At 39.9% G+C, this 27,371-nt stretch overlaps 1 protein-coding gene across 2 annotated transcripts in view; it reads right to left on the reverse strand.

The window, feature by feature from the left end:
* The window catches only part of LOC107037261 (serine protease snake), a 135,597-nt gene that overhangs the window by 95,502 nt on the left and 12,724 nt on the right, over positions 1 to 27,371 (reverse strand). For both annotated transcript variants that reach the window (XR_001460820.2, XM_015255723.1), the window contains exons 2-4: positions 19,685 to 19,960; positions 19,067 to 19,331; positions 1,363 to 1,625 (exon numbers count right to left, since the gene is read on the reverse strand). Coding sequence is in view for 1 of the 2 variants with exons in the window: in XM_015255723.1 (XP_015111209.1) it covers positions 1,363 to 1,625; positions 19,067 to 19,331; positions 19,685 to 19,960 (804 nt within the window). In the remaining variant the exon portion in view is untranslated. The remainder of the gene's footprint in view (positions 1 to 1,362; positions 1,626 to 19,066; positions 19,332 to 19,684; positions 19,961 to 27,371) is intronic.

Consider the following 27,371-nt stretch of genomic DNA (forward strand, 5'->3'; position numbering starts at 1 on the left):
CCTGGTAACGCAGCTAACTCAACAATTCTGGTCCAGGTGGGCCAAAGAGTGTCTTCAACGATATCAGGCAATCTACAAGTGGACGCATCGAGAAGAGAACATCAAGGTTGGCGACATGGTGCTGATGATCGACGAAAACTATCCACCAGCACAATGGCCAATCGGACGAGTCATTGCGACACGCCCAGGAGCAGATGGGCTAACGAGAGTCGCAACTATAAGAACCGCAAAGGCAGAGGTACCAAGGCAGGCAGATGGATCACCAATCATAGAAAACATCAGAACAATCTACACAGAGCTTGACAGACCAATCACCAAGCTTTGCCTACTGCCATCAGATCCACCACCTCCAGAGCAACCTCCAGACGATGATGCAGAAGATCAACAGGACTAAAATCACCATTAATTCATCATCCCTGATGATGAATTGCCCCCGGGGTGTTCGAAATACAGCCTAAATCTCCAAAATGGTTACGGTCGACTAACTCGGCCATCTCCGAAAATCTCCGTGAACTTTCGGGTCAACGGACACAGGTCAGCGCGGCACCCGGAAGAGTCAGTCAGTAGTAGTATAGAAGTATCGTTACGATAATGAGCTAGCGTATTCAGTCAAACAGTATTATAAATTTAATAATTTTGTTCAGTACATCAACTTATTGATTCAGTTCAGAGATTTCAGTGACTCAACGAGATAAGGTGCAAAAAGACAATATCAGTGAAAATTAGACATTCAACAATAATTGAAACCAAAGAGTGTACCGAAATTGTGATAAGTGGTTCGATCCCACGCCAAATATAGTGATAATTTTCTAAAACACCTAAATAATTTTCCCAACATCTCCCTCCACATTTTCATCCCACATCCACCCTAAACTAGTTCCTCACCAAACAAACTAAATATGTCCACTTTTTGATAAGGAACATTGTTTGCTTGAAACATTTTCCGCTATAGCCAACCGTGTCCGCGATATTCCGTTTTAAACAATTAAATTGTTATAAACAAAGAGACTGCCCACGATTTCGCACAAACGATCATCATATTCGCAATCAGCGACCTCGAAAACATAGAATCCAGTAATAAAATCTAATGGACATCTCAATGTACACAGAAGTACCCCTAGCGTATGGACTACACGTGGTCTCGGGGTAGCGCTTATTTTGAGGGGGGAGGAGAGCGTGAACGACGCTACATATCTTTGTTTTGAATTGCACCGTGTTACTGCCTATCAGTGTATGATTCTGGAAACAAAAATAAAATATCCCGAGTTCCGGAATATTATATACCTGATTCGAGGATAGTTTTTTTTTCAGTGATTAAGTTTGAAATTGAAACAAATTGAATCATGAGTGAAGACTTCTTACTCCAATTGACTTTTCCCCAGCCAGTCGCAATCGCTTTTTCAGGCAATTGTTCGCTGCTTACAGTCGGTAAACAGGCAGGTCTCACCCAGGCATCGAAAGTTACTGGGCTTTCCATACGTAATAGCGCAATATCATGATAATGTGATGAAGCTTTATAACTCGGATGTCGAATTCTCTCAATTACTTTTCGCTGCTGAGGTTTTGCATCGTCATCATTCTGTTTTAAATCCAAGTCTCCAACTCTAACCCACTCAGCAGCACCTCTAGGGAAAAATTCCAATAGTAAGACCATTACAATGTTTCACGTTTCATAATATTTTGAATAACATTATTTCAAGGCCTATGAAAATTTGAGGGAATTCAATATCTTAGTTTGAAGGATCCGGGGGCGGGTAAGTAAAATACCACTGCTATGTTACTAAGTTTTCTACATGTAGAATGTTCTGGGGCGAGAACAACGCCTTCGACAGGGGCGTCGAGCTTCCGTGACATATGCAAGTCTAGTTAAGGTCATGCCTCGCAAGGGTCATACTACGCAGTGATCATATTTCGCGAGGATTAAACATCGCAAGGGTCATACCGCGCGAGGGCCAAACGTCGCAATGGTCAAACGACACAGATAGACAGGACAATCTCAAGGGCCAAATGACAACAAACGTCAACCGGGCAGGCCAAAAAAAACTATTGCAAGGTTCCAACGATTATGAGGATCAACTGGGAGAAGTAGGAATCATGCAACGTGGGCCTTGTGAAGTACGATATTGACCCTCGTGATGTAAATCCCTTACGAGATGTGACTCGTGAGACATTAGACCTTCACGAGATATGACCCTGCTAATATTTTACACTCACGAGGTATAACCCTCGTGAAATTAAGTCACAAAAGTTACTGCACTGACCGTCGTGTTGAGGGTTTTTCTCGCAGTTATTTTTTTTTTTTTAACATTCAAAGGTGAATTATCAGTATCCTACGATGTACAGAGAGAAAGATTGCAAAAAAACCCGATTTTCAGTGAACAACCCAACCCTGGAAGAGTCTAAAAGATCTAGTAATGAGAATTTTAATTAATAAATTTGCTTTTATACGTATGAAAAAATGATATCAAAATTTTCTATATGGATTGCGTATAGAAATTCTGTAGGATTGCCGTGTATGATATTCGGATATTTCTATACGAATATTTTCTATACGAGTTATTTCTATACATAAATTTTTACATAAATTTTTGTCTTCATACGAAGGATGTCTAAACACTCCAGAGAAAAACGTAGAGAAATGTCGCAACTCCATACGAAATGTTTCTATACATGTGGCAGAGGGTCGTATAGGATCAAACCTATAGAAATCGTATAGAAATAATTTGTATAAAAAATATCCATATAGAAATATCCGAATATCATATATGAAAATCCTATAGAAATTCAATACGCAATCCGTATAGAAAAGGGTTTAGCTGGATAATCATGGCGAATCTGCCCCAAGCGAATTTCAATGCGGCAATTTTTTCACATATTCATCTCCTAAAAAAATTATTCTGTACAAAATTGCAGATCATTATATTGATTCCCTGAATTTTCATGGCCAAAAAAAATTTTTTTCCATTTCATTATTTTTGTGTACTTGAAAGCTATTTAAAAATCTAAAAAAAATCTGAGAAATCAAAAATATCTCACGATTGAAGGGAAAAATTTCTATTATATTTTTTTATTGCTGAATAATATTTTTAATCGACGCTTCTTTCTTTAAAAAAAATAATTCTCATAGGTACAGATTTTTCTACCACTTTAACAAAAATTGATGTAATTCTGACTTCAATTCCTTCTATTTTGAAATAAAAAAATTCTGAAATTCCACCTGCAACATATTTAAAAAAAATTAAAACAATGAATTTTCGCGTTTTTCACTAGAGATCTTTCCATGAGTGTCTCTACAGGTCTGTTAATTGATTATTATGACTCGACTAGTATTGTATATCATACTTCTATAGGATAGTTACTGTGGGGCAAAATAACTCGTGAAGCGGGAAAACGATTATAGTCGACTTAGGTCTCATTTGAGTTTTCGAGGAATATCTCCGACTTTAAGGGATATAGCGAAATTTTTGTAGTGACTTTTTTTGTAGCTCTTAATCATCTCTATAACCGACGCCGATGGTCGACTGGGCTAGACGCAAGTCTAGTGTGCGAAAGGTTGTGAGTTCGATTCCCCGTGGAACCGAATTTATGGTAGTTCTGATGGGTCTACCATAGAAAGATATATTCCAGGCTTCGATAGAACAATATATTTATTATTTGGAACACTGGAACAATTATAATTTAACAGTTAGAAGTTTTCGTGGCGTAGAAGTTTTTTTGGTTCGTGCTTCTCGATGTGCGCTTTAGTCGGCCAGTCGAGACATGAGTAGTTGTTTTCTCCGTTGGCGCTTGTGCGCTTCAGTCGTAGCAGGCGTCGGCGTTGCCGACTGTCGAGCCGCCATATCCCCCCCCCCCCCAGTGACCTGACTGCGGCAGTCAGGGAATGAGACAGTCTTTTTAGGTCTGGCATAAGTCCTCAGGGGTGGATCCATTGTGGTGGACCTATGCTCTTCAGGTACATGGGTCAACTCTGGCACCTGTTGCGGGTTTGAAGGCGCAGAGTCGTCTCTGGCAATGAAGGCAGGCTTCAGACGTTCCACTGATACGGCTTTCTCAGTGCCGTTGATGAGGATGATGAAAACTCTGTCGTCCACGCGCTTGATCACCTGGTACGGTCCTGCGTATGGGTGTTCAAGTGGACGACGGACAGCGTCTACCCACAGGAAGACATGGGTGCAGGTGTAGAGATCTTTGAGTACGAAGAGTCGAGACTTCGTCTGATGAGCTGTTGGAGATGGTCGCACTTTCCTCATGTGCTCGCGAAATCTTTCCAGGAAGAAGGTAGGCTCAGCCGCAAGAGTGGAGGTGCTGAAAAACTCTCCGGGTATTCGAAGTTCCGTGCCAAAAAGCAGCTGAGCAGGCGAGGCATCTAGATCCTCCTTGAAGGAGTTGCGGGCACCCAGGAGCACTGAGGGAAGTAAGTTTGTCCATGGCGTGGGTGCATTGCACATGAGTGCAGCCTTGAGTGTCCGGTGCCACCTTTCAATCATCCCGTTTGATTGCGGGTGATCGGGGGTGGTGTGGATCTTGTGAGCTCCCACCATGTTGGCTAGTGCAGTGAACAGACGAGATTCGAATTGGCTCCCCTGGTCGGTGGTGATGGTTAGAGGAGTCCCAAATTGAGCAATCCAGTGCCCGAAAAATGCAGTGGCAACTGCGTCAGCTTCCATGTTGGTTAGGGGAACAGCTATTGGCCAGCGGGAGAAACGATCGATCATCGTGAGGCAGTAGCGGAAACTGTTTACTGGCGGCAGCTCAATTAGGTCCAAGTGAACGTGGTCGAAACGGTTATCAGGCACTCCAATGTGGTTGAGAATGACTCGGCTGTGTCGCTGGATTTTTGACTTCTGGCATGCGATGCACTCCCTACTCCAGCGGAGGGCATCCCGCCTGATTCCTGGCCAGATGAACTTCTCCTTCAGCTGTCGCGAGGTCACACGACCGCTTGGATGAGCAAGACCGTGAACTAGATCGAAGGCACGTCTGCGCAGGCTCTGCGGAATGAAGGGACGGACATACCCAGTGGAGATATCGCAGATAAGTTGGTTGCCGTCGATTGTGAGTCGCTCCAATTTGAGAGAGCTCTCCTGAAGAAGCTCTTGCAGCTCGCCATCACTCTCTTGGGCAAGCCGGATTGTATCTGAGTCCAGAACTGTAGACATAGAGATCTGGCAGATACGAGAGAGTGCGTCTGCAACGACGTTGTCTTCCCCTGAGACGTGGATGATGCTGGTTGAGAACTAGGAGATGAAGTCGAGCTGGTTGAGTTGGCGAGGCGAGGCTTTGTCAGAGCGTTGCGAGAAGGCGTAGACGAGTGGTCGGTGATCAGTCTTGATGACGAAGGGACGACCCTCGAGGACCTGTCGAAAAAATTTGATACTGGCAAAAATGGCAAGAAGCTCCCTGTCATACGTACTGTATTTAGTTTCGGTAGAAGACAACTTGCGTGAAAAGAAGCCTAGAGGTTTCCAGACTCCATCCTCCAGTTGCTCGAGGGCTGCACCGATGGCTGAATCAGAGGCGTCTGTGACAAGTGCGAGTGGTGCAGTTGGAGACAAGAAGGCAGCTTGAACTGCAGCGATGATGCTCTCCTTGGTCTTGTCCAGTGCTTCCTCATGCAGAGGTATCCAGGTGATGATCGTCTTGTCCTTCTTCTTGGCACCTTTTGTAAGGCCGTTGAGCGGCGCTTGGATCCGAGCAGCCTGAGGAATGCAGCGGCGATAGTAGTTCGCCATGTCCAGGAATCGTCTGAAGTCAGAGACGGTCTGAGGCTTGGGGTAGTCCTGGATGGCCTTCACTCGGTCTGGAGGTGGAGTAAACCCATGCTTGTTCACCAGGTACCCCAGAAAAATCACCTCCTCTTTGCCAAAACTGCATTTGCTCGGGTTGATGGACAGGTGGCTTTCCTGGAGGATTTTGAAAACCGCCTCGACATGTTGCTGGTGTTCTTGCTCGTTCCTGGAGAATATGATGATGTCAACTATGAAGCAGGCTGCAAAATCCACTCCCCTCAGCAGATTATCCAGATGGCGTTGGAAGGTCAGCGTGGCATTGCACAGGCCAGGTGGCATACCACAAAACTCGAAGAGCCCAAATGGTGTTGCTACAGCAGTTTTGGGAATGTCTTCCATGGCTACCGGTATCTGGTGATAAGCTCTAACCAGATCGATGGTCGAAAAGACACTGCAGCCGTCACAGTGCTGGAGAACATTTTGGATGAACGGCACTGGGTATCGGTCTGGAATGGTCTGCTTGTTCAGCCTCCTGTAATCACCCGTTGAACGCCAACCTCCATTTTTCTTGCGGACCATATGCAAGGGGCTGGTCCATTGGCTGGAAGATGGCTGGATGACGTTGAACTGGAGCAGGAGATGGAACTCCTCCTTGGCTGCCTGCAGCTTTTCACCAGTGAGCCGTCTGGGGCGCTCAATAACTAGTGGACCTGTTGTGACGATGTGGTGTGCGACAGGATTGTATGTATCAGCTGTTGGAATCGGTGGTGGTGCAGTGATGCTAATGTATTTGCGAAGAAGGTTCTCATAAGCTGGAGAAAACAATGAATCAGCAGGAGCCACTGTTGAGATACCATAGACAGAAGTCTCAGCGAGTTGTCCCGAGGCAGTGAGTTGAGTCTCTTGATCAATGAGACACCGATCCTTGAGATCAATCAGCAGTCCATAGTGCGACAGGATGTCAGCTCCCAAGATGGCTGTGTTAACATCAGCAACCACGAACACCCACTTGATTGCACGGCGGATGCCAAGGTTGAGCGTGAGTGGCCGTCGTCCATAAGTGGTGATGGTCGTGTTGTTAGCAGCATACAGTTTTAAATCAGCAGGATTGGTGTTGGATTGACCAGAGCCTCGTGGTATGATTGAGATCACAGACCCTGAGTCAACGAGAAACTTAATGTTGTTTTGGCGATCGTGGAGAAATAGGCGGCATTGGCTGATGATACGATTGTTGTTGCTGTCGCCAACCGCCTGAACAGACGACAGCGACTCTAGTTTCCCTGCTGAAACTGTTGGAGGATTCCACCACGAGAGCATGGGAGCGTGCATCGACGAGCCTTGTCGCCAAAGCGCTCGTGATAATAGCAGAGAGTCCCCTGATCCTGAGGTGCTGAAGTGGAAGCGCGAGTGCGAGAGTGTGATCGGGTTCTCCTTGAATTGAGCTGTCCCAGTTTGGTTGAAAGGTGCTGAAGGGACTGGGACAGGGTCTGCACTGCTTTCTCTAAGGTTCCCAGCCTCTGCTCGATTGGACCTGGATGACTGGTTCTGGAGTGATCAGCGATCGCCATCATGGTCTGCTGATGAAGGTGTGTGGCCATGACGTAGGAACAAGAGGGACTTTCCATGATGTTGTCCGCGGCCTCCACCAGCTTGTCGAACGGGCCATCCTCTGGAAAAGCCTTCAGTATCTTGCTGACGATATCCGGGAGCAAGGCCAACCATCTGCTGGGCAGAAGCTTGTCAGTGGCTGTCCCACAGGCCAGGTCTCTCATCTCTCTGAGAAGCTGACTGGGCTTTTTGTTCCCCAGCTCGAGTCCTGTGAGCAATTTGTTCAAACGCTGGTCGACTGACTCGGAGAATCGTTTGATAACTTGTTGTTTCAGATAAGGGTATTTATCTGTTTCTGGCGCAGATCTCATGACGTCTGAAATCTGCCTGATGTGCTCTGGTTCCGTGGACCCGAGGACCGCATCGAACTTGGTGGAGTCACTGGTGATGCGTCTGGACCGGAATTGAGCCTCGAGACAATAAAACCAGGTTTCAGGATCCTCCTTGATAAATTTGGGAGGCCTGAAGTGCGAGAGAGCCCAGACTTGCCCATCATCCTGCATGTGAGGATGAAAGTTGCCACCATATGGGTAATAGTTTGGGTTTGCAGCTGAGCCAGTCGGTGCATTGTTTGAAAATGGGCCAAGAAGACCGTCGAGCCCTTGGTAACTGACATTTCCGTGTGGCATCATCGGAGCCGGTGCCTGCTGTGATGGAGAGATTTGCTGTGGGTTCACTGTATTTGGGGCAGTATGTGACAGGTTACCTCCGTGACTGGTGGATGAAGTGCTGCCCTGAGTGTCTTGCTGGCTGGAGGCACGCGTCGGTGAGTGCTCAATGGTCATCATAAAAAAATGCGAGACTGACCGGGCACGATGGATGATTCTATTTTTTTTAGGTTAGCACATGCACCATGTGAAATCCGTGGACATCACGTCGGGGTCACCAATTATAGTAGTTTTGATGGGTCTACCATAGAAGGATATATTCCAGGCTTCGATAGAACAATATATTTATTAATTGGAACACTGGAACAATTATAATTTAACAGTTAGAACGTTAAGAAAGAAATCTGACATGTGCACGCCAAAGCTGTGGCGTAGAAGTTTTTTTGGTTCGTGCCTCTCGATGTGCGCTTTAGTCGGCCAGTCGAGGCATGAGTAGTTGTTTTCTCCGTTGGCGCTTGTGCACTTCAATCGTGGCAGGTGTCGCCGTTACCGACTGTCGAGCCGCCACAAATTTTGCAACGGAAGGCTCCGGCGAGCGGGAGGTTGCTAATAGAGACGGCTAGTCTGTACCGGCATGGGTTTTCTGTGGTTTCCCATGCTACTCCTGTTCTATAGGAGTGCAAATGCAGTACAGTCTACAATCCACATACATAGGGTTGGATAGAGTGTCGAAATGAGACTCGAAAAGAGGACTCAAAAGGCCGCAAACAAAATCATTTCTACAAAAAAAAATAACGAGAAAAAATTTCCTATCCAGAAAGATGAGCAAACAAGTGGGAGGAACGCGCCAATAATCAGGAGGGTCAAATTATCAGAAGGGCCCAATGGAAGAGATGAGTAAAATGTTCGAGCGGAACATATAGGCCAAACGGGAGGGGTAAGCCGAATAAAATTTACAAAACTGAGCGAAACAAATAAGTATATAATCGGAAGGATCGAATCCAAAACCCAGAGACTTTCAAAATTATTGGATATTTCCTGAAAGCTGCATGGCAAACAAATGAAGGTATCAAGTTCTACAGGCTAAGAATCCCGAGTGTGAAGCACGAATCTGCATACTTGACACACTCGTTTTTGTTGCAGGGGAGCTTCAAGGAAAGATACGATGAATTTTGAAGGCCGAAGGGTATTCGGATCATCATTTCCTCAATTCTGATATTCACCGAAAAAGGTGCCGTGTTCGGGGTTATATGACACTTTTCACCAAAATGCCAGGAAAATCCTTCAAACGAAGGGAAAACAATTAATAATCAACTGTGGAATTATCAGTTCCATAATTCACCCGTGGCTCGGTGATTTATCGAAATAAAACTGATTTGGAGGTGTCACATGCTTCCAAATACAGTACTCTGATTGGACGAAATTAGAACAGAGGGAACTATCAAAGAATCTAAAAAATTCGCTCCCTCGAACCGGTATTCTCAGCGAAGGGAGTCAAAAACAGTAATTCAATTTTATTTTTTCAAGCGAAAAGAACATTCATGGGGTAAAATCAATTAACTACTTCCTATATGACTCCTATAGAAGTCCTTCCTTAAAGCTTTTTTTTTTCAATCAAGCAAAGAGTCAACGTGATAATTTTGATTTGTTGCCAAGTTTTTATTTATTAAATTTTTTTTCCTATCCACTATTTATCGGAGATGAGCGTTCAATCACGAATGTAATAATGTTATGTATTTTATCATAGATTCCGTGCAAAGCCTGCTTGCCCTCGTTTATTTCTTTTTTCAATCGCGATACGCAGTAGCGTATCGGCCAAGTCGCGCCTCATAACCTCACAACAAAACGACGAGAGCAACCGAGTATCTATACACTTCTCCTTTCACTACTCTCAACTGATTTACCATCAATTCATAAACAATGCGGCCACTTAGACGAAAATTGTGCTTAGTTACACTATATAAATCACCAATCCGCTTTCCACTGATGCAATTATTAATTCAATCCATTCAATATTTACGAGGATATGCACATAGTAACGAATTGGCATACACGTTTTTCGCATTCCCATTATCTTCTAAACGAGAACGATCACACTCAAGCCATTGAGTTGGCAGCGCAACTCGAATTCTCACTTTCGCATGCAGGAATTGCCAACAGTGTCTTACGTTATATAGTGTCATGGAGAATACAGGGAAAAAGGGCAAACAGCGGCTGGTGGGACCTCTAAAATCATGTCACGCAGCATGTAGTTCAGATTGGTTCCGATGGTGCCGGTAGTATTCACTCGCGTGGTAAAATAGATCATTAGAATTGTAACATTCATCCTACTGAAAATTTCATTCCCTGTCCGTGCAATAATTTGACAATATTATATTAATTCCTTAACAAATATATGTAACACCCTTGTAGAGTATGAAAAAAATACAGATTGCAGGATTTACAGGTTTTCTGAATGAGAATCCATGAGTGACCATGCTTTGAAAAATAATTTAGGAGAGAACTGTGTAAATAAGCAATAAAAATCCAACTGAGGTAAAAATAGCACTGTGAATGACGAATAACAAAATCCGGTAATTCGTTCAAGAAATATGGAGCATAGGAGGTTTGTTTGAATACAAAAAAAAAATTAAAATTCAGTAGCGAAGAGGTAAGCTCGGTCAAGTGGATTTTGACTACTGATCAGTTTTTGACGAATTTCTCGGAATCTAAAAGAAATGAAAAAATTGTTGTCACGACTTTTTTTGTAGAGCGAACTGAAGGTTATAAAAAGGGTCATGAGAAGAATTTCGCCTTCTCTCTCAGATTCCGAAATATTAATTAAAAACTGACTAAAAGTCAAAATCGATTTAACCCGGTTTACCTCTTCGCTACTTAATGTACGCGATTACAAATCAACATATGCAGTAGAGTATCGGCCAAGTCGCGCCTGTTAACCTCACAACAAAATGACGAGAGCTACCGGGTATCTATACCCTACACAACTTCCCCTTCCACTACCCTCAACTGATTTTTCATCAATTAATAAAAAATGCCACTGTTTAGACGAAAACTGTCCTTAGTTACCCTATATAAATCACCAATCTGCTTTTCACTGATGCAATTATTAATTTAATTCGTGCAATATTTACGAAGATATGCACATAGCAACGAACTAGCATGCACATTTTTCGCGTTTCCATTATCTTCTAAACGAAAACGGTTAGACTTGAGCCATTAAGTTGGCAGCGCAACTCGAATTGTTATTTTTCGCATCCCGGGAATTGCCAACAGTGTTTTACCATGGGGAATAGAGGGAAGGAGGCCAAACCATGGACATATAATACATAGACTGCAGGTTCCCTATCCTAGAGATACGCTAGTAAGAGATTGGCGGATTTTGAGACGATTTCTGATTGGTGCCGCCATCAACAGGCAAACTAACGGAAAATTTCGAATGAACATTTATACTGACGTGATATTTTTTTCATATAAACGAGGAATCAGGTGATAATGTAGGCGTAGGATGAGTGAATGCATCTATAGATGAAAAGTAATTTATTTTGGAGCATTTTTCCTCCGAATTAATTATTTATGTACGAATGATTGTATGTGTCCACAATCATAACCTAGAAGAGAGAGCACGACGTTTACTCATTGAATCTGGTTAACTGATTAAAAATGCCGGGATGTGCAGCGGAGTACTGTACTAATTCTGCAGCGAAGGGTTTTAAGATGAACTAGTTTCCGACGGATCCTGAGAGAAAAGCTATTTGGATTAAAAACATGAATCGTGTGGATTTTGTCCCAACTCGTCACTCCACACTGTGTGAGGTATGTCATGTTTTGATGTAATTCTTTAACATGGTATGTAATTCTTTATATTATTCCTCATAGGCTCATTTCGAGCCTACAATGTGGGGAAAACCTCGAGTAGATGGTAAAAGGAGGCTTTAACATGATGCAGTTCCTACATTATTTGGGAAAGACCTAAGACGTCAGAATCCAATGTGTGACATGGCTCCTGAAATTCTCTCTACTGGTAATGTACATCTATTCGCACAGAATAATTTCAAAGTAGAAAAACGTAATAATCTTCAATATTATGTTGGCTGATTTCTGTCTCGTAAAATATATCTTTGTTAAACTATTTTTTTAGATCTCCATTTTTTTTCAGATTCGCTTGGTATTTTAATACTTCCTGGTCTTAATGTACCTGAAATTGACGCCCAGAATTGAACTACAGCAGATTGTCGCACTGGGGTCTTATTTTTTATTCCAGTTTTTAAACATTCATATACACATCTCTATCATGCTCATAAGATAACTCGAAACCAAAGTTTTTTACAAAATCAATATTTTTATTCAAACCGATTTTTTTTAATAAACAAAATTAACAGAATATATCCATCTCTCAGAAGTCAATCAATTTTTAAGGCAAAAAGAAATATTAATGAGAAAAATCTTATAAATTGTGCTCTATGAATATTTTTCCCCTTTCAGAAGTTTGAATTACCCGCCCAAGTCACACTTTCGGTTTTGCCCGATTCGGGAATTTTGCAAAACGTGGGGTTGTGTTATCCGGGGGTTTTTGCAAAGAGCGGTGTTTGATGAAAGGGTGGGTTATCGTTGAGGCGATCCAAAAATATCTCCGAAACTAAAGCAGATAGCGAATTTTTACGAAAATTTGGGGGGAGAGGAAGAAGGAGTTGTGTATTGAGAATTTACAACCAAAAAAATTGAGTCGGTGATTTTTTTGGAAATATCTCCGACACTAAAGGAGATAGCGATTTTTTACGAAAATTTGCGGGGGGGGAGGGGGGAGATATATATTGAGAATTCACAACCAAAAAATTGAGTCGGTCATTTTTTCAAAAATATCTCCGAAACTTAGGGAGATAGCGAATTTTTATTCAAAAATTAGGGGGGGAATGGAGAGATAAGCTGTATTGAATTCTCGATGTATAAAACACGCACCCCCCCCTAATTTTTGAATAAAATTTTTTCCCTATTTTGCAGTGAAAATTCGCTATCTCCCTTAAATTTAGAGATATTTTCGAAAAACTCACTGTGGGATTCGGTGAAGGAATGAAGGGTTTTGTAACGTAAAACACTCGGAATTAGCGTATATATCGAATTGAATTTATTCACAGTGAAAGTAACTTTGGTTTACACCATGAGAGCTGGAACTAGAGTGAGCTCCCGCGACAACGGTATTAGATCATTCGATCGAGAATTCGTGAATTCTCAATGTACAGGGTGTCCCCCTTCCCCTCCTAATTTTCGTAAAAATTCGCTATCTCCCATAGTTTCTGAGATATTTTTGAAAAACTTAACGAGTCAATTTCTTTGGTTGTGAATTCTCAATTCACAACCTCCTCCGTTCCCCCTCTTTGCAAAATCCTCCCTCCTCATATCTGAAATTCCCGATATTTGGGCTTCCCTCCCTATGTATGGGGTGCTTACGCCCTTTAAATATCTCGGCCGCAATTTTTTAGTTCAATTTGAAAATCTTCTAAAATTAAGAAAAATTCAGCATTGGTTTTAAAAAATATCGGTTTTTAAAAACAATCCCCAAATTGGTGAACTTTTATGATTCCACCAAGAATAAAGCTTAAAAACAGGAGTCTTTAAAACCTAGAAACTAGTTTCTCAAGTTAATCCACTTTTTTTCTCAGTGTGTTTTCTGAATGGGAATCCATGAGTGACGATGGTTTGAAAACTAATTTACGAGAGAACTATGTAAATTTCGGTGATTTGTTCAAGAGATATGGAGCGTAGTAAGGTTTGTGAGAATAGAAAAAAAATGTGAATTCAGTAGCGAAGTGTTAATTCGCGTTAAGTAGATTTTGACTACTGGTCAGTTTTTTCAAATATCTCAGAATCTAAAAGAGATCGAAAAATTTTTGTCACAATCTTTTTTTGTAGAGCCCATTAAGGGTTATGAATAAGGTCATGAGAAAAAATTTTCAATGTCTCTTAGATTCCGAGATATTCATCAAAAACTGGCCAAAAGTCAAAATCCATTCAACCCGTTTCACCACTTCACTATTGAATGTACTCGATATCTTGAAAGGTAAACAAGGGAGTGTATACATGTCGATGATTTAACCGTTGCCAAAAAGCAATGGCAAAGGATCTCCAAGGATATTTATATTTTGTTCTTGGAGCAAAGTAAATCCAAATAATGTTGCATATTATCAGGAGTCTTTCCTTGTGACGTGAGTCACTCGGTTTGGAAAAATGATTGAAATTTCCCAAAAACCAAAAATAGATTTTTTTTTTAAACCGGCCAAGTGCGCCTTTGTAAGCATTGTATTTTTTCAAAAACAAAAATTGTATTGTTTCTCAGCAAAAAAAAATTTCAAAAAAAATTGTATTGTTTCTCAGAAAAAAAATTGAAAAAATGCCGAGTAACCATTTCAATGCGTTGTTGTGGAAAAATGCCCGAGTACTTATTTATGGATAATTGTTTCTGGGAAATTGAAAAAAGTGCAGAAGTAAGGAAGAGCGCCAAGTTCATGCAGTTGAACTTGTGATTTTGAAAAACGACAGAACTTTTCATAACATCTAGAAACAATTTCACCTTTTTTCTACAGTCGGCTTGTACTGTTGCAAATTTTATAAGTTTGAACTCATCAATGCCAACTCAATATTGTCTATTCCTGTGAGTTACGGAGTGGGTACGACCATGAAAAGTGTGGTTATCCACACAAAGTCAATGAAAAAGAGTGCGAATACGAGTGTTTCTTTAAAAAAAAATTGTTCAGAAAATTCTCAAGACCAACGTACTTGACGCGGTTTTTTGAAACACTCATTGCGGAGAGTTGTCGCTTTATGTTGACACCATGGTCGAATGAACCTTCTCCATACTTTTATCTCACGAATGCCGATAACTACCTGGCGATCACTACCTTAATTAATTCAATTTCTATTCATGAAAATGAAAATATTTGAAAATGGCAAAGAATAAGCTTAAGGCATTAACTTAAACTATCCGGGAATTCCATCCAACACAATCACACAATTGACTATTTAAAGATTTGAACACCTAGCAAGGTGTAGTATGCTTCAAAGCAATTTCTGAGTCCCAAAGTGGATCGGAAATCTCAAACAATAGACTCCCAAATAAGGATCCGCATTAAGATAAAAAACCGCGCCAAGTACGTTGGTCCTGAGAATTTTCTGAACAATTTTTTTTTAAAGAAACACTCGTATTAACTCTCTTTTTCATTGACTTTGTGTGGACAACCACACTTTTTATGGTCGTACCCACTCCGTAACTCACAGGAATAGATAATATTGAATTGGCATTGATGAGTTCAAACTTATAAAATTTGCAACAGTACAAGCCGACTGTAGAAAAAAGCTGAAATTGTTTCTAGATGTTATGAAAAGTTCTGGCGTTTTTCAAAATCACAAGTTCAACTTCATGAACTTGGCGCTCTTCCTTATTTCTGCACTTTTTCAATTTCCCAGAAACAATTATCCATAAATAAGTACTCGGGCATTTTTCCACAACAACGCATTGAAATGGTTACTCGGCATTTTTTCAATTTTTTTTCTGAGAAACAATACAATTTTTTTTGAAATTTTTTTTTGCTGAGAAACAATACAATTTTTGTTTTGTAAAAATACTATGCTTACAAAGGCGCACTTGGCCGGTTTAAAAAAAAAAATTATTTTTTTTGTTTTTGGGGGATTCAATTTTTTTGGGATGCAAGATTTGCCTCATCTTAGAGATTTCATGATGCTGGACGCCTATTCAATTGATTTCCTCGGAGCTTTTCAAGTCTTGAAAATTCCAGAAAAATTTGAATAAATACATACCGTAATTGAACAACTTTTTGATAAAAGCTCAAGATTATCGTTAAATTTTAGTTTATATTTGTTTATCATCAGTATATAAGCATTCGCGTATTCAACAGCGAATGCGAATTGTGTCGAGGCCTCCGGCCGATAAGGATACTTCCCTGCTATAGTTCTCGCCAGGAAAGAAGGAACATCGGGTTTTAGCCGAAGGCCCCCCACCACTGCCCACCCCGGCATGAAATGTATCATTCCGCGCGCGCCAAATTTGAGCGCAATCTTCAAATCAATTCCAGTTTTCACTGAAGTCTGATGAAAGGTACTCATCATTACTCAAAATGAGAGAATAATAATAGACAAATTATACATCCATAACCTCAATTCTTAACGGGGACTCAGGGTAAATTTGAAAGTCTTCGGTTGATGAAAATAACTATCTAGTGACTTTTGACATATCGTAAGGTACGTAAAAACTAAGAAAAATTTCATACCAAACTCATTTTACCCCGTACGTTACGCGAAATGGTGGTTTTTCGTGATTTAGCTTTGAAATGCTCCTCGCACCACAATTTTCATCCGATTCAAACTTTGTTTTTACTTTTTTCATACCGCATAAAACTTATTATTCTGAGTAGTCGAACATTAAAATAGTACATAACAGGTGTTCAATATTAGAAAATGGAGAGTTGGATGAAGAATCAATTTTGAACGGAATCAATTTAAAATCTTATCCCTTTAAAATCTGATCCCTTTCGAAATTACTCACGTATTGCATATGGTATGGTTATTTTTGCTAAGAAATTAGCAATATGCTTCCGAATGGTTATTTTGCACATAATTTCTTTTTATCATGTATAATTCATTATTTATTTCATTTTATGAAGTTCAATAAGATTTCGTTGTAACTAATTTTGTCAGATTTTCAACTGAGTTAAATGATATCATCATCATTATTTTTATTATCCCTTTCTTCTATACAAACAATTGTTTTTTTTACAGTTGCATCTCTCGCCTGAGCTAAAATGTTAATTCAAAAATTTGAATTATTCAAACAATTTTTGCATTTCGAAGAACAATCAGTAGCCTTCAAAATGGTACATTATAATTTTGATTCAATCGTCTTTTCATGNAGAACAATCAGTAGCCTTCAAAATGGTACATAATAATTCTGATTCAATCGTCTTTTCATGAAGTTATTGCAGATTGTTCCCATTTTTGTTTCCGAATGGAAGCGTCATAATCGTTCAAATTTATGTTTTGTACTTTTGTGTTATATCGACCCAGTATGATCCAAAAAGTCCGCAAATGCAATTTTTAGACCTCTTCCGTACGTGTATGTGTGTACGTATGTAACAAAGTATTTCTTCAATTGTTCGTTAATGTATGGATGGAATCAAATCTTTTTTTCCAATGTAGGTATTGTTGAGCCCTATCAATCACCATTAATTAAAATTTCATTCATTGATTAGTTTATTTAATCGGCGAATGTTTTCAAAAATCGGTTTTTCCACGATTAAATTATTGAATTTAATAACTGAAAAAAATGTTTTGAATTCATTGAATAATGGCTTGAAAAAATTGGTTTGAATGTACTTTTGACCGAGTTCGAAGATGAAGATTTTGATTTATTTGAAAATACTCAAAAATTGTCCATTTTTTGAAAAGCGAAGTTAAACGATGATAACGAGAGATATATTGGTTGATTTAATTTTTATGATAATTGTTGAAAATTTCGAATTTTTCATAAATTTTGTTGAAAGTGAGCTTTCTCATGGTTTCTTTAAATGTGATGTTTCAATTTTATTCTAGCATCTATAAATCAAATTTTTGAATTAACATTTTAGCTGAGGGGAGAGATGGAACTGTAAAAAAAAACAATTGTTTGTATAGAAGAAAGGGATAATAAAAATAATGATGATGATATTGTTGCGTATTTACCCTTTATGTCGCGCCGTGCGATAAGTCGAGTTTATCGCACGCTGCGCATCACGCAGCTTGCTCAAAACTCGACTTCTGCACGACTTGACATAAAATATTATAGAGCACTCGGTAATAAATTTCGTTTTCAACGAATGTGTAGTTTACCTGTAGCCTTCGGCTCGGCCTGTATTCACATTCGTTGAAAACGAAATTTGTGCCCTTGTACTCTAATGTACTAGTTTCTCCCTCAACCAACTTCATGTACGATCATCTCTTTGTCGATCATCATTCTTTTATCTTAGCTCTTAGTTCGCGGACGTGTCATTTCACTCCCTCTTTTGGAAAGTTGTCGCCCCGACAACAATATCATTCAACTAAGTTGTAAATCTGACAAAATTAGTTATAACGAAATCTTATTAAATTTAATGAAATAAAATAAATAATGAATTATACATGATAGAAAGAAATTATGTGCAAAATAGCCATTCGGAAGCATATTGCTAATATCTTAGCAAAAATAACCATACCACATGCAATACGTGAGTAATTTCCCGCTTGTTTTCGGTTTAAATCGAAAGGGATAAGATTTTAAATTGATTAAGTTCAAAACTGATTCTTCATCCAACTCTCCATTTTCCAATATTGAACACCTGTTATGTACTATTTTAATGTTCGACTACTCAGAATAATAATTTTTATGCGGTATGAAAAAAGTAAAAACAAAGTTAGAATCGGATAAAAATTGTGGTGCGAGGAGCATTTCAAAGCTAAATCACGAAAAACCACCATTTCGCATAACGTACAGGCTAAAATGAGTTGGGTATGAAATTTTTCTTAGTTTTTACGTACCTCATGATATGTCAAAAGTCACTAGATAGTTATTTTCATCAACCGAAGACTTTCAAATTTACCCTGGGTCCCCCTTAAGAATATTGAGGTTATGCATGTATAATTTGTCTATTATTATTCTCCCATTTCGAGTAATGATGAGTACCTTTTATCAGACTTCAGTGAAAACTGGAATTGATTTGAAGATTGCGCTCAAATTTGGCGCGCGCGGAGTGATACATTTCATGCCCGAGTGGGCAGTGGTGGGGGGCCTTCGGCTAAAACCCGATGTTCCTTTTTTCCTGGCGAGAACTATAGAAGATATGAAAAGGCCCAGTGCAGGTCAAGGATGGGCCGGTCGGAACCAACATTGGGCCACTCTCGGCCCACTTTTTATCTCCTACCAGAGTTGAAGGTCTAACGGAAATGAGTAATTTTCATTTTAGATTCTAAAAAAGGCGCCGAGTGATCAGTAAGGCGGTGAATTTCTTGGAAATTCACCGCCTTACTAGTCATGGTTGATGACTTGACGAAAATGATCAATGGCAGCAAACCATCCATCTACTTTTTTAATGAGATATTCACCCATTCAAAGAAAAAGTACAATGTGCAGCAGTCAAGACAAATAAATCAGATACTAGGGTGCCTCCGCAGCCCCACTCGATGCCAGTATGAGTGTTGAATCCCACTGCTACCATGTGTGGAAACTCTTTGGGTTCCGCCTTGGTTCCACCCACAATGAGTTTCTGATATTTTATAGCACAAAGACTGGCATTGACCGGTGTTCGATCTACCGCCAAGGTCGGTGGAGTCATCAGAGCGTAGACTGATTTTGCGTAATGAGCACACACTGAAAACCAAGATTCGGATTGAGAAATTTCTTGAATGAATAATTCGCAAAGTGGAGCGGTCAAGGTGTTCAAGTCAAATATAAGAGTTTTGGGATGTATGCAAATCTCGAAACGAGTGAATTTACCACAGTAGGCCTTTTTATATTCCCTTGCAAATTTCCTAATTTCTACGTTGTTTACAATAATTTTTTTCGAAAATGTCTATGAAAACGTTCATAACTATATGTTTCTTATAGTTCTTTTCGAATATGTCCATAATTGACAGAATTGGTAGATTTGACGCAAATCGTTCAACTAATTCACCACTCAGCAGTAAATTCCAATTAATATAAATAATTTTAGAGAATATTACTCTGACGCGCAAGAACATCGGTTTCCATCGGACTCCCGGCAACCAGAGGCCTTGAAGATGAAAAGGTGGAATGAGACGTCATCGTGATTTTTTCCGTTGCTATTCCGGTCGAGTTTTCCTGGAGAAGCAATGGACAACAAACAATGGGTAGATAGCCAGCCCAACCACACCGGGTATCCGGTGGTGTACCAGCCTGTAATTGCTTATCAACTACGTTGCATTGAGGTAACTCTGTGCAGATCCCTGGCGTGCCATCTTTCATATTGCAGAAAAGCCCTGAAGTTTTTTATTTCAATTATAATCATCCAAACTATATTGGGATTCAAAATGAACATATCGATTTCATGGAATTAATTACTGGCAGAATTTCAAAAGACTTGAGTGTTGGACCCTGTATGTTTTCCTCTTAAAATATTTTGTAATAAGAAATCAATGATGGAAAGCAATTTCCTATTTCATTTGACTGTTTTGTTATTTATATATACTAGAAATAAATATACAACAAATCTGGATTATTTTATGAATAACAGTTTGCTGTCCAATTCAGCAATAAAACAAAACGAGTATTTAAAAAAAATTAAATTAATCGGATCAGTAGTTTGGTAGATATTGACCAAACAGTTTTCTACAAAAAGTTGAATATATTCTAAACCACTAGTTTGATATCGCCTACCTACAATCCTATCCTGCTCTATCATAAGAGCTACAACTTCACCAAATTTTAACAGCCCATCAACATTTTTTTGGGAGTTATCGTGTACAGAACGATATTCTCATAAACGAAAAATGGTAATTAATCCTGAACTGCCACTAGTTAAATGGCAGTATTATTATTTTGATAGATATTATTACAAGGAATATTTTGACGTCCAAGAAATTCAATTCAGTCATGCAGTTTTCGACACACTAAGGAAAAAAGTTTTGATATAGACGGGTTACAGCGGAGATATGGAGGATTGATTTTTGTTCTTTCCTGTAAAAAATTGTTTTTGGTCCATTTTAATTACGAGCTATGATTGACAACAAAAGAAACATTTAAGCATAGATTTCCAAGGACATTTTGGCAACTTTTCGAAAAAATATTGTTTTTTATATATCTACATATTTTGCTATAAAAAACTCAGAATGAAAGTTTCTAACGATCATTCTAGGTCGTTCTCCTCTTTTTTCTGGTAGATATTTTTCTTTCTTTCATTGTGAAATCCATGATATTTCCTGACTTTTCAGGTTTTCTTGGTGCTATGATAACAGGGGGGTTGTCGCGGAGAACGAATTTCTTTACTCTCACTCCCTCAAATCATGCCATTTAATACCAAGAAAAATTGGTTAAAATTTCAGTTCAATCGAATAGCATTAACCCATAGTTCTTCATTAACATTGATTTCAGATGCGAAATAACGAGATTTCCCTATTTTCGCAATGATTTGAAATAAGTACCAGATAGATAGATAAATAGGTTTTATCCTTTTATATACTTCGACTATGTACCATGCCGCGGCCAATGAGCCCTCATAGAAGTAGAAGTAATGCTTTGGAGTTGATTAAAAGCTATGGGAATGTTAAAAATCGTGGAGGGAGAAAATATCAAAGATTACTTAATTTAAATCATGTAAGTTTCAGAAGAATGATCCTGAATACAGTTTGTGAGACTTACATCATTGATAAAGAACAGTTCATTGAAAAATGAACTGGAGTTCATTCTAAATGCAGCAGAAATCAAGAAATACAAATAAGAAGTTGATTCTTCATTTTAAAAATGTCTTCTATTTATGCATGGCAGATAGTTGAAATCAATTGAAAACAAAGGGTACCTAATTGCCCATGTTTAAGGTTCTAGAATTCTTTCATCAATGTTGATTTATTACAATTCGGGAATTTTTTACCGCAGTCGCTAACAACTGGTAACAGAAACTGTACTTGTCCTTCATTTTTTGCAATAATACCATTGTGTTCTTGAATAAATTTCACTCCGAGCTTTGTTACATCATTACCAACTTTGAATGTATCAAGAAGACATCGAGCTTTCAGATAGTCAGCAATGCGTTCTCCGGGCAAACTAACAAGTCGCTTTCCCATCTGTGGATTTTTTCTCATCAAAAAATGTCAGCGCGGCAGGTTCAGATATCACATACCAAATGTTCACAAAATCTCTTCAATGTCACTCGTGATATAGCTGAGTCGATTTTCATCTACTCCAATGAATCTTGCAAAAATTGTAAGTGTTGATATGGTGCTTCCACAGTCAGTGGGGTACAAAACCAAACTTTTGTGTACAAACAAATGAGAAAAATACGTATTTCAACAAATGAATTGTTTTTCTCATCACCCAGCACCTATTTCTCACGAGAAATGTACATATTTAAACTGCAAATTCTTTTCGCCATCTATCTCGTATGATAGATGGCACCTGGCATGCAAAAAGATATACCGCGAGGTGGAATTTGCTCCTAACAAATTAACGGTAATTCTCGAAATTCTTTTCTCCTAGGTGATTAGCACGAAGACAACTCCTGACAAAAAAAATTATCTCTGGTACGATGTCCTGAATTTGTGAAGAGACGGGAGGATTCAAAATTCCAGATTGGGAATTGTTATTACCAATTGTATCCATGAATATGGAAAATGCTTAAAAAGTGGTAAAGGTGAAGCCGTTTTCTTAAAATAATCTCATAAAAATCATGTCTATTCATAAAGCACACAAGGTCTCCATCTAACAGTTGCTCTAACATGATGCAAGCCTCCTTTGAGTCTATCAATATTCGATGCTGTGGTATTGCAACATAGGGCCTGGACTTTATTCACGATCATCCATGTTTGAATGCTACAACAGGTACTCTCAAACGTTTTTCCACACCATTCTCATAGTCTACACGCAATACCCCCTTCCAGTGGACATGACAAGTACGACAAGATTTTATGATCGAAATTCACGTCTTCGGGGGTGAGTAATCTGATTTTTTTGTGTTTTTGCGATTCCTTTGGGCAATAAATTGTTATATACAGTCTTGTCTCAATTTCTCACGAAAAATCGTTTTTTCACGCACACCTTGGGCCATACCGAAAAATGTTTTAAATGAAACTTGTTCATCTTTCTCATACGGACGGAACGGTTTTTGGTTTATCGAAATCGGCCCAGTGCATCACGTGCTATCCGCTAATTAGTACGCGTTCTTAATGAACAGATGTTTTTTCATCAACAATGATTCACAGTCAACATCATTGACATTGAATATCTGTGTAAACATCTTTCATTTCATATCATTTCTCTTAATTCAAAGATTCAAAGACATGAATTCTTCAATGACTAGATTCTTCGTTGTTTGTACTCATTTTAGTGACCTCTAGAAGTCCTAGGATTGTTCTGGTTCAATGGTTATCTGATATCGCCCGTATTCAGTTTATAGTTCCGGGAGTTTTCAGGATAGCTCACGATTGAGTTGTTCAATGGAATAAAATACGTAAAACTTCCCAATATTCATTCACGAGCCATCATTTGGCTGATCATTCTTCGAGAGACACGGGTTAATATTATCTGGTTGAGCTGAAATTTTCACCAATTTTTTTTTGGTATTGGATGGAATATTTTCAGGGGGTGAGAGTAAAGAAATCCCCGCTCGTTTTCCATAACAAACCTCAAAAAAAAAGGTACAAACTCGAAGATACAACACTAAAAAAAAATATTTAGTTCTCTCACATAAATATCTATAATACTGAAATTTTAATCAAAATCGTTTTTTTTACAGCAAGATCCCAAGTACAAATTTTGGTCAACTTTAAATCAATATTATATTAAGTCAGGCCTGAGGATTGATCAGAAAGTGATATCATAACTGGATCAAGCCCTGATCAGACATGTAACACGGTGTTTAATCAAGACGTGATCAAGCATAGCGGTTCTGCATTTCATCCAAAATAAACGTATTCATGCTGGATGACCTGTCCATCGTAATCAATCATAATTGTTAATGATAATCAAATGAAAACAGAAGGTGTAAGGATATTTTCCCGGGTTGTTCGCCCAGGAAAAGTCCAAACTACTTTTAAGCCTTCTCTATCGCTTATTTGTTGGGCGGCAGCTGAACCTGCACGGGAGGTTCGACGGAAACCGGCCTCTGAGGCAAACTCGTCCACTCAGAGGACTTTTTTGGCTGGACAATGGGTTGCCCAGCTAGCATCTGTGTGACACGGTAGAGTGGGCGAGGTCCATCAGGAGTATTACCATCACATCCTCACGAGCCTCTGTAAGCCGTGTATTCTGCCTTACAGCATAATCCCCAGAATGAATTAAATTCATGTCCAGAGTCTTTCAACTCTTCCAATGTTCCTTTTCCTTCCGAGTACTTCGACTCGAGTCTTCAGAGTCCAGTGCGAATCAGCCAGGACTCCTCAGAGCCTGGGACGTTGAGAGGCTGATCTGACCAGGGTGAAACCCCGTTACCCATGCTACGACCACCCACACTCTCAACCACCAGTTACCGCTTCGGTCATCGCGCGTCACGGCCTCCGGGTAGTACTAGACCGTCTACTCCAGGCCCACGGGCCGAGACTCGATAACGCCGGAAACAACAAAGTCGTCACTTTGCGTGCCGAAATAACTCCTTTTTATTAGCGGGAGATGCATGGGCATCTCCCTACGCTCGCCGCCAACGGTTACTCACCGAGGCGACGTGGAGGCCGAAACTCCTTAACATGGCTTATTCAACCATTCCTCCATCCAACACACCGAGAGATTCTTTCAACTCCTCAGTTCAAGCGCTCCCGTTCGACTAACTCCCAATCTCACTAGGACCTTGCCTCCTAGTCTGGGTATCTCGGCGACGATAGGTCATTCCGTTACCCTATCCCCACCAATCAACCCAACGGGATCACGGAAGTACCAGTCCTTTCACCTGGCCGTTGGTCCCTAGTCTACTCCGACATAGCCTTTAGAATCGCCCAGTTGGACAGCCTGTACGTCGGCCCCTTTTCCCCTAGCATATGCTGGGCGAATTCTAAAATAGCGATAGTCTAGTAACGTCCTCTAGACTTCCGGCGGTCGCGGTTCCACCCAAAACCGCTATGCCTTCAGCCTGTCATCGGTCTGTGGCTCTTCTCATCCAATCGCAGCTCTTTCAGCCGCCTCCGCCTTCTCTTTCCTATTTAAGGGGATTTCAAGCCGTAACGAGAAAATCTCGTTACAAAGGTCATTCCGTTTTTTCAGTGTATATCGCCTCTCTTGATGAATCCCTACGGTAATTACCGCTGAGAAACCTTTATGATTTTTGCCGATGTTGGAGAATGAACCGGGGACCCTACAATTACTATTGAAATTTCTCGTCCTTCTCCAGGATATTTTGCGGTTTTCAGCTATTTTAACCTCTACCTGAAAAAATCATGAAAAAATCGTGCCCCTTGTGTGAAAAAATCAGGAAAAATCTGATTTCACATCCATATTCCCTGAAGGATCCGATTATACAGACTGTTCAAAAATTTTTTCGCAGTTATTCGGGAAAATCCCGAGAATTTTCAGAACTCTACTCAATCAATTACAGTAAACTGCTAATGGTGTAATATGGACATGACTGTGGGGGAAATGAATTAGAAGAGCGTGACTGTATCAAATAAAATTTGTAGGAAAATGATTTTTCAAATGAAAAAAGGAACTTCTATCGAAGAAAATCTCTAATATTCATTATAAGAAATATTCTAAATAGTTTTGATGAAAGTCAGACATTTCTGGTCTACTGCAGATATTTCCAGGGTTCGGATGGTTCGGAGGATAAAGATATAAAAACGAGTAAATCAAGTGTAAACAGGGCCTGGAGGAATTATAAAAAGCATAAGCGATTAGGTGATGAAGAGGGGGATATACCTCTTCTGATTGATTTCAATTCTAAGAAAAAAGAGCATAAACACCTCATTGATGGAAAAAAGAAATCGTACTCTACAGATTTAAGATTGAGGATTGCTAATGTCAAAAATATGACGGAATTCTGGCAGGCTGTAAAGGAATCGAGCAATACATTTCTCAGTGGTAATTTAGTTTCTAAGCAGCGTTGGGATGATTTTTATAGAGAAATGTACCATCCTCGTAGTCTTTTCAACTTAATTTTAACAGATGTTAGACATCCTGGGTTAGACGCAGAAATCGATTTTAATGATCTCGAGGCGGTGCTGTCATCGGTCAAAAATAAAAAATCAGCGGGTCCGGAGATGATACCAAATGAGTTTTGGAAAGCGCTCCCGATCTCTGGGAAAAAAATTTTACTGTCATTATTAAATGATGTCCTGACTAAAGAAATTGTTCCTACTTCCTGGCCCAACGCGGCGCTTGCTATGTTATATAAAAAAGGAGATAAAGAAGATCCTGCAAATTACAGAGGGATAGCCTTAAGAAATAATATTCTGAAAGTATTTACAAAAATCTTAGCAGCTAGAATAGAAAAATGGATGGAAAACTCAGAAATCCTTCCTGAATCCCAGGCGGGTTTCAGACGGAAAAGAGGATGTGAAGACCAAATTTTTACACTGATAACAACTATTCAAATGCAATTAAGACTGCCGGAAAACTCTGTGTATGCAATTTTTATAGACTTTAAGAGAGCCTTCGACTCGATCCCTCACAATCTCCTGTGGGTTAAGTTATTTAAGATTGGATTAAGCTCTAAACTTCTTAGAGTTCTTATCAACATGTACAATAATGCATCAGCACATGTCAAGTTGAGGGGGGAGGTGTCAGACGAGTTTGAGGTCACGGAAGGAGTGCTCCAGGGGGAGATGCTGAGCCCTCTGTTATTTATTCTGTATGTATCAGATTTTGAGCAGTTTTTTATTGATAGAGGATTCAGGCGGCTCAGTATCGACGACCGGGTGGAGCTCCTGATGCCTACGTATGCGGATGACACCGCTCTCCTCTGCCATAGTTCGCAGGACGTGAGGGGTAAGTTGAGGGTTCTCAAGGATTTCTGTTTAGAAAACGGGCTAACAGTAAATATTTCGAAAACGAAAGTCTTACCGTTCAGATTGAGTGGGAGAATGAGAAAACAAGAGGTAGATGCTTTTCGTTACGATGGCAAAGTGGTTGAACCGGTGAAGCAATACGAATATCTTGGGGTTGTGCTGGAAAGCAATATGAAAGAAATCGAACAGTGGATCACGCTATCAGGAAGGCTAGAATGGCGATAGGAGCCCCAAAGTCGATATTAATTAACTCGAGATCTGATGCTTGGTGCTCCAAGCCTAAGCTCTTCGATAGCGTGGTGTCACCGACGTTGTTGTATGCTGTTTCATCTGGGGGATTGAGAGAATCCAAAACGAATTTTTCAAGCAGATGCTCCTTATCTCCTCTAGTACGCCGGGCTTCGCAATCAGGTTGGAACTAGGTCTGAATCATCTATCAGTAAAAGCTTTAGAATTCATAATTAACTGGACAATAAAGGTTCTCAGTATGGCCGAGTATCGGTTACCACTCGTCTGCTGGAAGCGCTTAGCGTTTCTTTTGGACAAACAGTCCAATAAATTGTCGTTGAACTGGCTCTCGAAGCTTAAATTTGTATTGGATGACTTTGATATGGGGCATCTGTGCTACATAGTGGATCCTTCAGTGTGGATCGAAAACAAAAACAAGATTCTTATTAGGTTCGAAGACAATTTGAAAGCTCACGACTGGCTGAGAAGCGAGGAGAGCAAAGCCCTGCAGTTGAACATT

The sequence above is a fragment of the Diachasma alloeum genome, unplaced genomic scaffold (assembly GCF_001412515.2).
Source record: "Diachasma alloeum isolate Michigan unplaced genomic scaffold, Dall2.0 Dall_scaffold_00215, whole genome shotgun sequence".
Lineage (NCBI taxonomy): Eukaryota > Metazoa > Arthropoda > Insecta > Hymenoptera > Braconidae > Diachasma > Diachasma alloeum.